The sequence below is a fragment of the Acanthochromis polyacanthus genome, chromosome 12 (genome assembly GCF_021347895.1).
Source record: "Acanthochromis polyacanthus isolate Apoly-LR-REF ecotype Palm Island chromosome 12, KAUST_Apoly_ChrSc, whole genome shotgun sequence".
NCBI lineage: Eukaryota > Metazoa > Chordata > Actinopteri > Pomacentridae > Acanthochromis > Acanthochromis polyacanthus.
This window is the reverse complement of record NC_067124.1, coordinates 23,291,500-23,308,539: the sequence shown is the minus strand read 5'-3', so window position 1 is coordinate 23,308,539 and position 17,040 is coordinate 23,291,500. Positions and strand designations below refer to the sequence as shown.

At 39.2% G+C, this 17,040-nt stretch overlaps 1 protein-coding gene across 1 annotated transcript; it reads right to left on the bottom strand.

Moving 5' to 3' along the window:
• Positions 1-337: 337 nt before the first annotated feature.
• On the bottom strand, positions 338-7,545 carry LOC127536569 (NLR family CARD domain-containing protein 3-like). Its single transcript, XM_051957301.1, has 7 exons — positions 7,472-7,545; positions 7,038-7,266; positions 4,218-6,003; positions 3,948-4,121; positions 3,018-3,173; positions 2,580-2,626; positions 338-1,674 (listed from the first exon to the last, which is right to left on the bottom strand). The coding sequence occupies exons 1-7, from the start codon at positions 7,511-7,513 to the stop codon at positions 1,136-1,138; spliced, it is 2,973 nt and encodes a 990-aa protein (XP_051813261.1). The 5' UTR covers positions 7,514-7,545; the 3' UTR covers positions 338-1,135.
• Positions 7,546-17,040: the final 9,495 nt, after the last annotated feature.

Genomic DNA, 17,040 nt, shown 5'->3' with positions numbered 1-17,040 from the left:
TAATATCTAAAAGAAGGAATATTTTAACAGATATAACCAAAGAATGGCTGCAGTAAATGGATTTTTTTTAAAAAACATGGCTTAAGAAAATATAATTAAGTCTAAGTTGGAGGTCAAAGTAAATTAATACATTATCAAATTTGTTGGTAAAGATGAATTTATCCTTCGTCCCTCTGGCGGTTTCTGGGCGTTTTTTGCTCATGTCACATTTTTACTCCTTGTGGGTTCATTTTTAACTGCAATATCCTGCACCTCTGTGGGAACAGCACAACTGTGACTAGAAATAGAGAGAGAACTCAAAATAGTCATTTGTGTTGTATAATTTTATTTTAATGTCTTTTGTCCTTCTTCTCTGTTCTGTAAAAACACAACCTGCAATTCACCTGACAAGTCACTGATTTTTATTTTTATTTATTTATTTTTGTCACCTGATGGTTGGTAAGATAAGCTTTGCCCAACAAATCAAAACTGTGTTTACAATCAGCCATTTACATGTAAAATCCCATATGTAGCATTACAACTAAAACAGACTTATATCATCACCTTCATTAAAATCTTTGCACCTATTGGACCGAAATAACAAATTCATGCCAGTAGAGTAAAAAACAGAGATTAACCTAGTGGTCAAATGTGTGGCCCAAAAAGCAAGAGTTCATAAAAAGCGGAATTTTATTTTCAGCAAATTTCTGAATAGAATAGCTAGAACAAAGTGACATTGATGAAATGTCACAATTTTAAGCTTTTATGACATGATTATTGTTCCCGATGGAACCATAAGTCCCACACAATATATTCAAAGACCATCTGAAAGCTAAAAATCTGATGCTTCTTTCTCATTTTACAGTTTCTGTCTCTGATGAATGCCATTATTTTGGCGATTATGAGAAAGATCCTTGATCTCAGCTGTTCAGCTGGTACTGGTCAGTGGGCAGTAGGTCAGACTGGGGTCGTACTGGGCAGCCTCCAGGAGTGAACGAGCTCAAGCTTGACGGTGTGTGGCCTTTCACTGAGTATTAAATGAATAGAATGGATCAGGAGCAGACAGCATGTATTTCAGTGGTCCAAACTGGCTAACAGATTCTGTCCTGAAAAAGGAAATTTTCTGCTGGAGTTTCTGCAGTTTCTACCTCTCTTTTTATATCTGACACAAAGACACAGAGGAATTCAACTGCCCAGGTTTAATCTTGAAAGCAGGAAAGAGAGGCTTGGTGAAGGTGGTACGGACGGTGTGGAGGTGTCTGAGTCTGTCAGAGGACACTTTATAAAAGGACAGAGTGCCTGCAGGCCAGTCCAGGTACACTCCCACTCGTCTGGTTGAAGGAACATAGATAGATGTTCTCTTGTTGTTGTGCCATAGAGAGTAATCGTCATCAGAACACCTCAGACTCCAGGACTGATCGTTTCTCCCAAGACAGGGATCATCATATGCTCCTTTCCTCTGGATTCCTTTGTAAGTCACCGCTATATGAACCACTCCTTCCCGCTCAACCTCCCAGTAAAAGCGACCAGCTGTTGACAACCCATCTGTACACAGAACCTGGCACCAGAAGTCGAACCTGTCTGGACAATCAGGATACGGCTGCTCGTCTGTCCTCACTGTCACCTTCCTGTTGTTGTCAGACAGTTCGAGTTGTCTGTGAGCTGTGTTTGTGTCCAGTGTGAGTTCACAGGCATCTGGCAATTTCAAATAGAAAATAAGGTCACCATCTACTATGATTTAAAGGCATTTTACAAATTCTAAAGTGTTTCAAATCAGTATCTTCATAATTCCACTGGGTTCAGGCTGTCTTTTGGGCTTTCACACAGATAGCCATACAAACTATGTACGGATAATTGTTGATAATATCCTATTTTGTGGTCTGTTCCATTCCATACATGCACAGTAGGTTGTGTCTCAACTGTCATGAGTTATTGATGTTGTAATATAATCACACACAGGCAGAAATTTTGAACTTCAAGCAGATGGGACTAGAGCCTATCCCAGCTGACTTGGGGCAAAGGCAGAGGACACCCTGCAGTTTGCCAGTCTATCACAGGGCTACATATACAGACAAACAATCACACTCACATTCCCACCTACAAACAATTTAGAATAGTCAATTAACCTCAGCATATTTTTAGACTGTGGGAGGAAGACGGAGTACCAGGAGAAAATCCATGCATGTATCCACACATGCAAACTCCATGCAGAAAGATCTCAGGAAGGTCGGGACGCGAACCGGGATCTTCTAGCTGCAAGGTAAAAGTGCTAACCACCATTCCACTGTGCAGCCCCATTCTAGATATTTGAAAAGTCTGAATTTTTTCATACATTTGTGAACCAAATGAAGAAATGCATTCAAGACATTAAAGAGATATCATGTTCATGGGAAAGGAGAAGCGGGTTTTGTGAAATCATGTAATCTCTGAGGTTAATGTCACATTGTAGATGTGAGCTCTGATGGACAGATAGTGTCAGACAACAAAACAAATGAAGGATCAGGAAGCAACAAGGAGATGCCACTTCAGTCAGAAAATCATGATGGCAGACAGACAACTTCAAACACTGAACTCAATGCCAATGTAAAATATATACTTACATTTTCTGAGACCAGATTTCAACATCTGCTTTCCACCAGGGTGTAACCTAGAGACAAACAAGTTCCAGCATGACACCACAATCAGGTGACATCATTAACAATATGCCAAACTAGCACTAGATTTCCACATAACTATCGCCACAAGTGATACTATATATGAACAAACTGTGTGTTACCTGTATTTTTGGAATTGAAGTTGCAAAACATGATTCATTATGGTTTAATCTGCCATAAAGCTGATGTTCTGCAACTTCAGTGTTTCCAATAGAATCAAATAGCTCATGTTTAATACTACATATTATTAGTGTAATTATTGACAAAGAAAACAAAGGCAGCCTTAATCTTATAAAATCAACTCTTCGTCAGTTTGAAGCACTGGCTCCAACTAACTTCCCCACATTCCCTCAACCAAAGCCAAACAGACTTGTTTGCCCATACTTTAGGGTTTCCAGTCTACAGGTTGCAAACAGCGTTGCTGCTGAGTCTCCTAGATGATTGTAGCTGAGGTCCAGCTCTCTCAGACGGGATGGGTTGGATGTCAGAGTTGAAACCAAAGAGCCGCAGCCTTCCTCTGTGATCAGACACCCTGAGAGCCTGCAGACAAACATAAACAGCTGTGTTTTCATCATTTCAGAGGACATTAGATTGATTTACATTAATTCCCTGGAGATGTACCCCAACCATAAGTATAGCTACTAACCCCAACACTGACTAACCTTAAACCAAGCCTTCATGCTAAAGTTTTATTATTATTTTCAATCAGCAGATATTTTGTATAAATCAGTTTTCACTTTGACATGAAGGAGTCTTTGTTGGAGGTTAATTCTTGTCATAAAAACTGAATTACTGTGACTCAGTATTAAAAAGCAACCAAGGGGAGACAGTGACTGTTAGATGCATTGTAGCTAATAGGCACCTCATTATTTAATTATTCATTGGAGGGAAGCTGTAATTGTGTAAACAGATTATGTCTCCACAGCATAGGTAATGTAACACAGAGAGTTAAATTTTAGGTCCTTGAACCTACAAAACCAAAAATTTGTTTCCTTCATCTTTCACACAGAAATTCATTTTGATGGTTGATTAATGACAGCTAAGAAAATGACAACATGAACACTGCACAGTGGGCATATTTATCTTTACAATCTTCACATACAGCCAACTAGATAGAAGTATTTGGCTGAATTTACCTTAGCATTAGTCATTATTTTGATAAATCCTCCATGGAACACAAGAATTTAAATTTCTTGAAAGTAATTATATTATAATTGCACCAGCTGATGACAAAATTTGTAGAACACATTTGTTTTCTGATAAATGTGCATAAAGCAGGATTTAATGGGTCATCTTTAATCTGTGATTTCCCACCTGATAGTTTCCAGCGTACATTGTGGACACTGCAGCCCTTTGCAGAGCAGCTTTACTCCAGCATCCTGCAGGTCGTTGTTGCTCAGGTCCAGGTCATTCAGACTGGAGGATGGTGAACGGAGAATTGAGGCCAGAGCTTCACAGCTTCTCTCTGACAGGTTACAACAACTCAGCCTAAAGAGGAAGTAGCAACCAAACAGAAATTGTAAGATTTTTTTCCAGTTTGATATTTATAAATTTTTGTGGCTTGTTTAGTTTGATTTAACCTACACAGCTTTGGTGGAGGCTTTGACAACAGGCAGCAGCCTCAGCAGAGCCTCCTCTGAACCAGAATATTTCTTCAGGTCAAACTCATCCAGATCTTTTTCTGAAGATAACAAGATGAAGACCAAAGCTGACCATTGAGCAGTAGACAGTTTATCTGTGGGCAGTCTTCCTGATCTCAGGAATTGCTGGATCTCCTCCACTAGAGAACTATCATTCAGCTCCCTCAGACAGTGAAATAGGTTGATGCACCTCTCAGGAGACATATCCTCATTTAACTTCTTCTTGATGTACTGGATTGTTCCCTGATTCTTCAGTGAGCTGCTTCCTGTCATTAAACCTTTTAGAAGACTTTGATTGGTTTGCAGTGAAAGACCCAGGAGGAAGCGAAGGAACAGGTCCAGGTGTCCATTTGGGCTCTGTAGGGCCTTGTCTACAGCACTCTGGTAGAAGAGTTCAGCTTTGTCTCTCTGTGAAGCAGAACTGGAGGGTGATTGTTCCTCTGTCATCAGATTGACACCAGTGTTGATGAATGTCTGATGGACATGAAAAGCAGCCAGAAACTCCTGAACGCTCAGATGAACGAAACAGTAGACCTTGTCCTGGTACAGTCCTCTCTCCTCTATGAAGATCTGCGTGAACACTCCTGAGTACACCGATGCTGTTCTGATGTCAATATCACACTCTTTTAGGTCGGATTCATAGAAGATCAGGTTGCCTCTATGGAGTTGCTCAAAAGCCAGTTTCCCCAAAGACGCAATCATCTTAATCGTATCTGGAGTCCAGTGTGGATCTGTCTCAGCTGCTCCATCATATTTGACATTCTTTAGTTTGGCCTGAACCACCAGGTTGTGGCTGTACATCTCCGTCAGAGTCTTAGGCAGCTCTCCTCCCTCTCCGGTTTTCATCGTTTCCTCCAGAACTATGGCAGTGATCCAGCAGAAGACTGGGATGTGGCACATGATGAAAAGGTTTTGTTTCTTGATGTGGGAGATAATTCTGCGGGCCTTATCTTCTTCTGTGAATTTCTTCTTGAAGTACTCTTCCTTCTGTGCGTCATTGAACCCTCGGACCTCTGTCACCCTGTCAACACACTCAGGAGGGATCTGATTGGCTGCTGCAGGTCTTGTGGTTATCCAGAGGCGAGCAGAAGGAAGCAGCTTCCCCTTCATGAGGTTTGTCAGCAGCACATCCACTGAAGTGGACTCTGTAACATCAGTCAGAATCTCGTTGCTGTTGAAATCCAGAGGAAGACGACACTCATCCAGACCGTCAAAGATGAACACCACCTTGAATTCCTCAAATCTGCTGATTCCTGCTTCTTTGGTTTCAGGAAAGAAGTGATGAACAAGACTCACTAAACTGAACTGTTTCTCCTTCAGCAGATTCAGCTCTCTGAAAGTGAATGGAAATGTAAACTGGATGTCCTGGTTGGCTTTGCCTTCAGCCCAGTCCAGAGCAAACTTCTGCGTTAAGACGGTTTTCCCGATGCCAGCCACTCCCTTTGTCATCACTGTTCTGATTGGTTCCCCTCTTTCAGGTGAGGGTTTAAAGATGTCTTCACATCTGATTGTTGTTTCCGGTGCAGCTGGTTTCCTGGATGCTGTTTCAATCTGTCTGATCTCGTGTTGATCGCTGACCTCCACAGTTCCTCCCTCTGTGATGTAGAGCTCTGTGTAGATCTCATTCAGAAGGGTTGGATGTCCTGCTTTAGGGATTCCCTCAAACACACACTGAAACTTCTTCTTCAGGTTTGATTTCAGTTGACGCTGGCACATGGCCCCAAGAGTTTCTGAGTGAATGCATAAGAAAATATTGGAGGGTTACACTGGGCTGTACAAATTTCCAAAAACAATATCTGTAAGGGAGGTTATCTAACTCTTAACTATGGTGGTCAGCAGGGAAGCAGAAGTTCCAAACTGGTTTGTATTTATCAAACAGTGGATAAATAACCATATGAAGAGTTTATTTTCAAAAACAGATAACTCCATTTTTATACATTTTCAGAAAACTTTTTGTTTTATTGTTTACTTGAGATAATATCAATCAAACTGAAGTTGAGTGGATTTGACTCAGTAGAAAATGACAAAATAGAGAAAAAATAAATTATCTTTATTATTCTTATTATCTCAAGTAAACAACTAAAAAATAAGCTTTCTGAAAATTTATGGAGATATCTGTTTTTACAAATAAACTCTTCATATAAATTTGTGAAAAACTGTCTGTGAGGGATAAATGAAATTGTCTGTTATGAGGTAGTTCCAGAACTGACATGTAATATTGAGGAAAACAAAATGATGTTCTCTCTCTCCCAGAAATATTTAATGAAATCATTTCTAATACGACTTAATAAAAGTAGTGTTCATAATATAATGGTCCTATAATAATATATGTCGCAATGGAAATTTTGTCACGTGCAGGTAGTAAGGGAATTAAAGGGTCCAATTATATACAAAAAAGCAATTAAGCTCAGTAAGATCTGGACATTTTTGGACATTGGGGAATCTGCACCCAGTGAAAGCATATTTTCTGTTACTGCACAAATGATGCAGCATATTTGTACACTGTACTATTGTATTTCTACTATGCACAAGTCAGCTTCTTCCAGACATCATGTGCTTCCTGTGCAAAACACTCATTCCTATTTTGTTGCAAACTGTAAATCAGAATGAACCCCACTCATTACACCACTCCTTTTATCAGCTTAATAGCATTGCATATGCAGGTAATAATTTGCAGATGTTGCATGAAATCCTTTCTGATGCATGTATGTATATCTACAGTTTACATTTTTTGACTATTGCTGAATCTATTAAAGGCTCTTACTGCTCTGCAGATAGTCAGCCAGTTGCTTCTGGTTCATTTTTTGCAGGAAATGGCGTGTGATCTTCAGAAATGCATCTCTGATGCTCCTCCTTTCTTCCTCCTCTTCACCATCAACCTCCTCCTCCTCTTCATCTCGTCTCTCTAAGTTCTCTGGATCTCCTGGACTTAGAACTCTCTGGAACCCCATCAGCTCGTTCCGAACAAAAGAAACAATCGTCTGCTCAAGACGCTAGAAAAGAATATAATTCTTCACTTTATACATCTAACTTTAAACCTAAAATCAAGCTAAAAAATTTACTTTCAGTTCACCCGTAAATAATAGTGTTTTTTTCTCTTTGCTTGTCACAGACACTTACACAGTTTTAGGAATAGTGGACATCCCTTTACTTTTAACTGTTACTTGTCATTATTAGAAGATTTTCGGTTTTACGCACCTTAAATACATCGTCCATTGAAGAGTATGCAGATGCACGCATCCGTCGGGGGAACTTTTCTCCTTCTAGATAATACAGCCTCGACAGAAAAAAATATTTAACAAAAAATATTAGTCTTTAAATGCACTGAATAACTAGAAAAGACCTATAAAATCTGATGTGACTGTACTTTATTTTTTAGTTCACAATGTATTTGTTGCAAAAGGACAAAATGTCATGGAACACACTGAGATGTCTTGAATATCTTATTTTTTATTGATGTCATGGTTGTGCTTGTCTGATAATTAATCCTTAAATCAGGATTAAATTTCGCAATTGTTTTATTAAAGTGATTAGAAGAAGCTTGAAAAGGAAATAAAAGCAGCGCACTATTTGAAAAGGTTTGATAAGGGCCACAATGAAACAAACACCATCTGAAGGCAAAGAAATCTTTTCCTTGTAACAATAATTCCAAATCTTAACCTCAGAAAATAATAATGGAACATCTAAGAATCTGGACACCTCTACTAAAAAATAAATCTGTAAGTGATTAATGAATTAACCTATCTTTAATCTTCAGTACATTAACAAAATCCTCATGTCTATATTCTGTTGGCTTACTTTGAAACTTCAGGCTGTTCATATTCAAAAAGTAAATCCATTGGCAGGTCGCCTTCCGCAGATCCAAAACTTGAAGAAGAGTATCCTAAAATCTGATGCTCGGTTCTGACAGAAAAAGAGGATTGACTGAAGAAAGAAATTTTTAACTTGAAAACTTGATTATTTCTGTAATTTAAAACTGCATTTATAGGTGCTCCTCTGTAAAATGATTCTGTGCTCTAAACAGGTTTGCTGACTTACTCTGAATCAGAACCACGTTGTTTAAAAGACTCAGGTGGAGACATGGAAGAGTCCCTCTTCATGGATGCACTGATGGGCCATGGAGCAGGCTGTTTGTGCTCAACAGCATCAAACTTCCTGCTGAGCATAAACAGAAAGACAGGTTTTTCTTTAATTACAGCTTTTTGACACTCTTCCACCTTAGGCAACATTGCAAACTGACTGTTTCAGTCCCACAGTGTGGTAGCAATAATGATGTATATTAGAGTTAATAGTTACATAATCAGTTAATTGATGATGACAAATTAATCAGCAACTGTATTTTACCATTTTCTGGCATTTTAGAAATCAAATAATTCAGAAAATAATCAACAGATGAATTGATCAGGAAAATAGCAGCATGTTGCATTCCTAATTATAGTTACTCTCCTTTAGAGGAATCCATGCTTTTAAGTGCTTCCTTGACTTACTCTGGATAAGAACCTGACTGTTGAAAAGCCACAGGTGGAGCCATAGACGAATCACTCTTCATGGACACACTGCTTGACAGCAGAGAGCCTGACTTCTGCTGCTTGGTCCTGCCATTAACAGAATAAGTGTTTGATTGTTTTTTCCTAGTGAAATAGCAGGATTTTATGAGCATTTAATATATTCCCAGGGTCAGAGTCTTTGTTGAATAAGAGACTACAGATCAGCACTGTAACAAATAATTTATAGATAGTGTTAGAGTTTTTGTTATGTACTTTCGAGAAATAAAATGAGTAAACTTAGAGCAGGAGAAGAAATGAAAATAGAAACAAAGTTTATGCATATTGACTTACTCTGAGTGATGACTTTGCTGTTTAAAAACCACAGGTTGAAGCATAGACGAGTCACTCATCATGGACACACTGCTTTGTGGAAAAGAGTCTGACTTCTGCCGACGGGTCCTGACAGCAATAGAATAGAATAGAATAGAATAGAATAGAATAGACTTTTTTAGTCTCACAGGGGGAACTTTGCAGGTGTGTGTTGTTTTTTCTATGCAAAATAGGCAGGATTTTATCTGCATCTGATTCATACAGACTGTTTAAGTCGAGGCTCAATCATGTTTGTAGTGGTAGTATTAACAGAGAATTTATTGTAAGAGAGAATTTAAAAAGTTACTCTGATACTCTGATAAATCTGTGACATAGGGAAGTTAACTGATGATACAAACAGGGCAGACACTTTAACTTGTTACATGTGACAATTTGTTTTTCTTCAGAATAAATATTTGCCTTAAAGTTTTGTTGACTTACTCTTAATAATAATTGTGTCCCTTAAAAACACATGGGAAAACCACAGACTGGTTACTGTTCAGTGAAGAGGGTTTTTTGTTTTTGTTTTTTTTTTGCAAAAGTTTCATATTCAGGTCCATTTCTGTACCTGTAAGATGACTTAATGCTGTTGTTTTGCCTTAGGAACTCTGGTAAATTGCATTATTTAAGGAGTTTTTGAGATCAAAATCTGTGCTTCTGGAGACACTTGGCCAAGAGAGCATCGAAAAAAGTCACAATGGAAACAACAAAGTCAACGGTAGCACAAAAATAAACATAATTTCTGGTCAAAATGTGACAAAAGTACGAACACAATAGGAGAGAACTGACTTCCAAATTTAACACAAGGGTACTTTAAAAAGTTTTCAGCCTCACTGGCAAGGGAGTTAACTCCCATTATGAGGGAAGGCTGTATACTATAAAGCCTTACATCACTGTCCACAGAAACTGAAATGTTTGAAGCCATCAAAGCTTCTAGCTGGTGTGCTGCTGCAGCAGAACAATGCAATCATCCACACAGTACAGGTGGCAGAAGCAGCCAGATGTAGCTTCGAACTGTCCATGCACCTCATCCAACCTGGCAACATCTGACATTTATCTATCCTACTTGTGTGGTAATCATTTTCAGAGTGTTGATGAGGTCATACGTGCTGCTGAGGAGCATCTGGGGGCTCAAGATGTGACCTTCTTCCACAAAGGGATATCAAAGCTTGAACGTCAGTGGACCAGTGCATTAAAGTTAAAGGAGACTATGTAAAAAGTAATGCAAGAACAGTCTTTCTCCAGGGACATTTTCTGGCAAGGCTGAGAACTTTTTAAAGTTTCCTCATACATCTGTTTGTTATGCTCATTTTCTTGACATAAATGTCTTTGAATGAGAGTGTAGTGATTTCGCAGATGAGCTCACAGATAACAGTCATGCACAGCTGGTGAACTTTATCTTACCTGTGAGGCTTCTTCTTGCCTTCTTGATCTCCACCCAGAGTGGTGTTAGAAGGTGGAACTCCCACATCTTTCTCCTCAGACTGACTCATGATAGAAGATACACCTTTACACAGATAAACCAAACTGAGTGTTAAAAAGGCTCCATTCATAGCAAAAAAAAAAATTATAGATCAAAGATTTTGAGCAGGATCTCAGAAACCAAGTGATGCGGGGTACTGAGAGCTGGGTTGGATTCTACAGTCACGGGGGAGTTATTTATTCATAATCTTGTGTACATCTGACTGAACTTGGTTGATCCAACCCAGTGCTGTGCTTTCACAAGATTTGTCCACATAAACAAATGTCTGTGTCAATCAGTTTTTCTACCTGATGCAAATTCCTGTTCATCAGTGTAAATGATCAAGTCATTTCTTATTTTAAGAAAATACCACTGGTGTCAGGAAAATTCTTCAGTGGAGTCCTGATATTTCCAAATTAATACTCAGTCATCTCTCAAGTCAGAGCAAAGTTTACTTGCACAAGGACTCAGCAGACCAGAGCACAGTCTGAACAAGTGACTGATGAAGGACAAAAATAGCACAACTTTTATCCAGACACATGAACATGAGTTACACATCTTGGTATGCAGGGCCGGCCGCTGGCATAAACACTCTATGCCGTTGTTTATAGCCACATCCACTAGAGGGGGCCACACCACAATAAGTGTGTGATTCGCATTTTGTCCCCGTCTTCATGGGCGTAACGGACGCGGGGTACGCGTGGGACATGTCCCCCGCACTTTCCACATCTGTCCGCCGCACTTTTTTCAGCCGTTACAACAGCTAAACCCGTTTTTAGCATCCAGTAACGTGTTTTCCCGAGCCGTCTGTGAATGCACCATGACGCAGGTGTTCCACAGGAGACGTGCTGCTGTGCTGAGCAGTGCTGAACGTGCGTCTGGAGTAATGTTTAGCAAACCAGCCAGAGCCAGCAAGAAGCAAAAACTTTACACAGTTTTTCCAAACAAACCGTGTAAGTTGTGTGACCTTGTTGGATGCAAACAATGTTAGACTTGTTAGCTAAATGATGACAAGGTAAAACGTGGCAATATATCAATATGTTAAGCTAGTTAACAATAATTTAAATGTGGTTGCCTCTGTTACATTACTTGCTAATTAGTTTATTCTTGGAATAAACCCAGTCCTCTTTCATTTCTGGGCAGAAGATGTGCTCACAATTGCTCTCCATGTATTTAAGTCTTTTGGTCCCAAAAGAGGAGAGTCAGGGAGGAGAGAAAAGAATAGGCCATCTATGGTATAAAAGTGGTTAAATTTACAACTATTTTTACTGCTTCTCTTTCTAATTCTATCTCAGAATTTTGATTTTCAGATTTTTAAATGATTATTTCCAAAACAAAGAGCAGAGTCAGGCAGGAGATGGACCAGAGGCAGCGGCCAGCAGTAATGTTGACCATGCAGGGTCTGCAGAGGTGAAAAAAAAATATAAGTGGCTGAGAAAAAAATATGTATCTATGGGTTAAAGTGATTTTGAGGTTAAATTCTACTGCAATTTTTACTCTTCCTAATGCTATTTCAGAATTTTTCTTACCACATTTTTTATGTTTATTGCCATAACAGAAAGAGCAGAGTCAGGGAGGAGATGGATCAGAGGCCAGCAGCAGGGACAAGGATGTAGGGTCTTTACAGGTAAGGAGAGATTATAACTTCCTGAGAATAAGATATCTATTGCAGGGAGAAACCAGGCAGTACTGATCATTTCATGTTCAGTGTTTGGCATCTTTGGCTACTCGTCCAGTAGATGTTCAAGGGACATTGTTGTCAACTCAACTAGAGTTTGGCCACTAAAACTTTAGATTTTATAGTTTAAAGTTTTATACTTTATAGTTTAAAGAACTAGCCCAGTTGGTCCCCTGGTATTGTACTGTGGCTGTTAGGGATTATGTGGTTCTTTAGCCACTAAGGACGGTGCAATTAAATGTAAGAGAATGATAAATCGCTCTGAAAAATTTGTCCCCCTCACTTCTGAGATGGCGGTTACGCCCATCTTGGTATGTGTTATCTCTGCGTCACTACAGGCAGGCAATTAGGACTGGTTTCTTTTCTTTCAAATTCCTGTTCGACCAGCTTGTGTCCTTGTTCCTCTTTCAGCACACATCACACAGTAATACAGTGAATACGAACATTCAGTCACCAAATACAGTATTTTCATAACAACTTAGTTACTTTAGTGAGATCGAACCCATCAATGAATTGATTCAACTAACAAGAACTGTCAACAACTTGATATATCTTTATTCCTCTTTGTCCCAAACTGCTGCTGTTTCCAACATTTGAATAGAATATTTTTAAGCTTAAGGATCAAAGCGTCCAGTGGATAATTAACTTGACTTTATTTTGCTCTCAAGGCACTTTGGCCGAACCTAAACCACAGCTTGTAGTGTGTCTCAGATGGGATATTAATTTATAACCAAAGTTCCTGCATTTTTGTCACGGTCCTGAATGGAAATTACAGACTACAACCAATATTAAAGTGCAGAATATAAAAGTACAGCAAATCAAACTTACTATTTTCTTTGGTAAGAAAAAATGACACCAACTGAAGATCAACACACTTAAAACTTTATGTGTAACCAATTTGTGCTATAAAGACAGAATGGACAACGTCAGCTCATAAGTTCATACTGTTCCCTCAGTATGATCACCTGATTCTGCTGTCACACCCAAATCAAGTCACAGAGACGTTTTATCTGAAAAGAAACACTTACAGAAAAGGGAGCTAAATATTCTTTATCCAGTCAGACAATTTCACCTGAGTTCAATTCAATTACATGAAAATCATGACTTGATTTGCCCCGTGGAGGCAATTGAAGAAACATGGAGCACTTTGATCAGACGTAACCGGTCTAACCTGTTACAAACACCACACGTAGAGTATGAGGCTACATGATCTCTAATGAACTTACACAGATCCTCTCACACTGATTAAAATCACATATTTCACTTAATTCATTCAACAGAAAGTCCTACAGCTTATTGATAGATTTACATGTCATTTAAGTGTTACACTGATATTTTCGTGACTGCCACTAGGAAGAATAATGTAAAACAAGCAACATAACTTGTACATGAAACAACAAACTGTAAAGCCTTCACTGAATGTTTAACAATAACTTAACACACACAATTTCTCTGTCTCTTCTTATACACCTCTAATACATTTTAGTGACAAGACTCAAGTACAAACAGTTTACAGTACCTTTTTTGTCGATGCAAACTGCGTCGCATAAAACAGAATACTGCCCAGCTCCTCTGTGCCACACCGATTAAGAATGCAGCCAGACCAGCTGTCTTTGTGGGAGTTCATCTGCCTCATGTTTTCTGTTTTGGGCGTTGCCGTATTTGGGGTTTCTCCTCCTTCTTTGAGTGCTTGTGTGCTGTGTGTGTTGTGTGCTGTGTGTATGTGAGTGCGCATGTCCTGTCGCTCCCAGGCTGATGACAACTCGTTTCACCTGGAGCTGGAGTAATCAAGGACAGCTGCGGCATGAGAATCAACCAATCCGGTGCCGTGGTGGACGAGTATAAAGCCGCCAGTCAGCCTGAGGATGACGAGCTTGTCGCTGTAACCAGCCCTGCTCCAGTGCCTTCGATTAGTAAGACTTTGTTCGCGATCTGGAAACCTGTTGTACTGTTGAACTCTGTTTAGGCTTTAGTATTTTGTTAACTCTTGTGGAAACTAATCTTGGAGGCACTAGTTTTTCGTTTGGTTGTGTCACACACCATTAGTGTTAGGATTTAGATTAGGATATTTCTGTTGATATAACTCTAGTTTAGAGTCTCTTTTGTTGCCGTTTGTATTTTATTTTTACATTTATCTATTGCTGCCTCTTCTTTTGTTTATTATTGTACCTTTCATATATATATATATATATATATATATATTAAAACATTTAAACGCCGAATTCCATCTGGGCAAATTATGTTACACCTTTACCCACATAACGAGCTAGGGTCATAACATTTTCTTTTGTTTCAGTTTCCATTCTATCATAAAAACATCAAGGTATAAAAAGATACTGTATATCAGTGCATAAATACATAAGGGAAACTGCCTCATGGTGTCAATAAACTGAGACTGTAACAAGGGAAAACACATTGCATATGCATTATGGAAAATAATTTTCACAGCAGGTATATGGCAAATTAGACATCATCCTGTTACTGCAGAAGGCACATGACAAACAGACGTTTAATGTTCTTGCTTTTAACGGTGATACTTATGTTCTGCTATCATTAAAAACTATGGGAGCAGCAGTAAGCTCATAAGCAGGAACCAGGATGTTACATGCTGTATGTAGTTACTGCAGTTAATGTAAATATGCACAGTGCCACAGGGTTTCTGCAGAAATCAACCAGTCAAATTCAGTGCTATTTAATGCCATTTTAATGCCACAACCGTGAACTCAACAAATTACACGTTTGGTTTTTTAAAAAAGATGATTTTTATATGAAAACTGTCCCTACATTTCATTATTTCTGAATCCGGAAACCACCTCTGACCACCCACGGACTGTAATCAGTCTCTGAAATCCATGTTTTCTAGCCATTTTTGCTGGAATTTCCCCATTTCCCAGGTCTCCTCCACCTGGTCCAGTCTGTTGGCCACTTTAACAACATGCAGTTTTTGGCAGTTGTACTCGACCGGTCAGAATATTTATCGCAACGCTTCGGCATGTTTACGCAGATGCAAATATCTGAGGAATCGCAGTCTAGAGTTTATATATCATTATATCATCATCATCATCAAACTTTATTACAGACACAGGGTCCAGATAAATAAAAACAACAAAACGACACAGAAGAAAACACTACAGCAGACAACTGTACCAGTGACGCCACAGTTCAGACTGGTCGCGTGTGGCACTTATTTTGATGTCTGTCAGGCAAATGATTATATTATATTATTATTGTCAAATATTTTTCTTGAAAACTGCGGAAGGAATTTTTAATAGCACTGAGAATCAAATTCAATGATTTTTAATGATATTCAAGGCCTACATTTTTAATGCCCTGCAGAAACCCTGTGTCATATTAGCAGTAGTCGCAATCCATGTGAGTTTTGTTAATATTCAACAAAACTTCATGATCTTGGACCCGTTTTGCTCATAAGCCATCAGGTTGTTGTGGCCGAGCGGTTAAGGCGATGGATTAGAAATCCATTGGGGTCTCGCGGCGGCCAGTCGTTTATAGTTGGCACTCAGTGACAGCCAATGAAATTGCAGCTTTCCTGACCCTGTCCCCAGTGCTGGGTCTCATAAGGATTGTGTGATTGGAAAAATGATTGAAATCACAGGGGGAGGATTAAATCAGTTTAAAACTCTTTCTATTCTTTTTTTGTGCATGAACTACAGAGAGATTCTCTGGTATATTCATTATTGTATTTTTCCATTATTTGTCTTTTTTCTTAGTACTACTTACATGTCAGAAATGAAGAACTAAATTGAAAACAAATCAAAGATAAGGGAATGTTTCTTTAAGTGACTAACTTGGTAATTTTCCTCAAAGTTTCAATTACAATATTCTACTGATTACTGTACATTATACACACATATTAATGAGACCTGCAGACCGAACTGAATGAAATGTGTTCTTTATTCACACAGAACAACAGTTCAAATGTTTCACAAACATGCCAAATCAAATTGAACAAAGAGCAAAAATTATATATATATATATATATATATATATATATATATATATATATATATATATACGTACGCACATGATAAGCCACCAGCCCACCCTCTCACTCATTTTTCTTTTTTCAGCCTCCCACCTCTGCCTTTCCACTTCAAAGAAAGGAGACTTCTGGAACTCTGTCCAGGTCATCTCCTTGTCCATACCCTTATCTTTGTAGAAAGAAAAGACTTTTGCTGGGCAGTAGATGTACTTCCCTGCCACTCCAGGGAAGCCAGCGTGTATGTGTGGACTGTCTGGGCCCTGCTTTAGCTCCAGTTTGCGTGTCCCTGTCGGCTGGGAGTCAGTCCTTTTTCTTTTTTGCTGTCCTCTCTCCTCCACCCTTTGTTTTGTTGCCTCCAGTTCACGCTGAAAGAATTCTGTTTGTACAAAGTCTTTGAAGTCCATTTTTGCATCTGTCAGACCTTCAGCACCATATGTTTTAAAAACCTTAGTGGAACAGTAGAAGTACCTGACCGGGCCCTGTTGGTAGAAGAAATGGACGGAAGAACCATCATATTCATATCTGGACTTAGACTGGCCACAGGACAGGTGCTTCTTCGTCTGGGTTCTTTTCCCCGGCTGCTGCTGTGGTGGTTGCTGCTGCTGCTGCTGCTGCTTGGTCATGATACTTTCAACGATTTCCTCTGTTGAGTCCTGCGTTAGAGGTGTCTGAAAAGGTGGAGGGGGGGGTTAAAAACAGCAGCCGGCATGGCAACAACTGGCACGCTGGTCGTCTCACTGCCCTCTGTCAGAGAGTGCCAAAGCCGCTGCC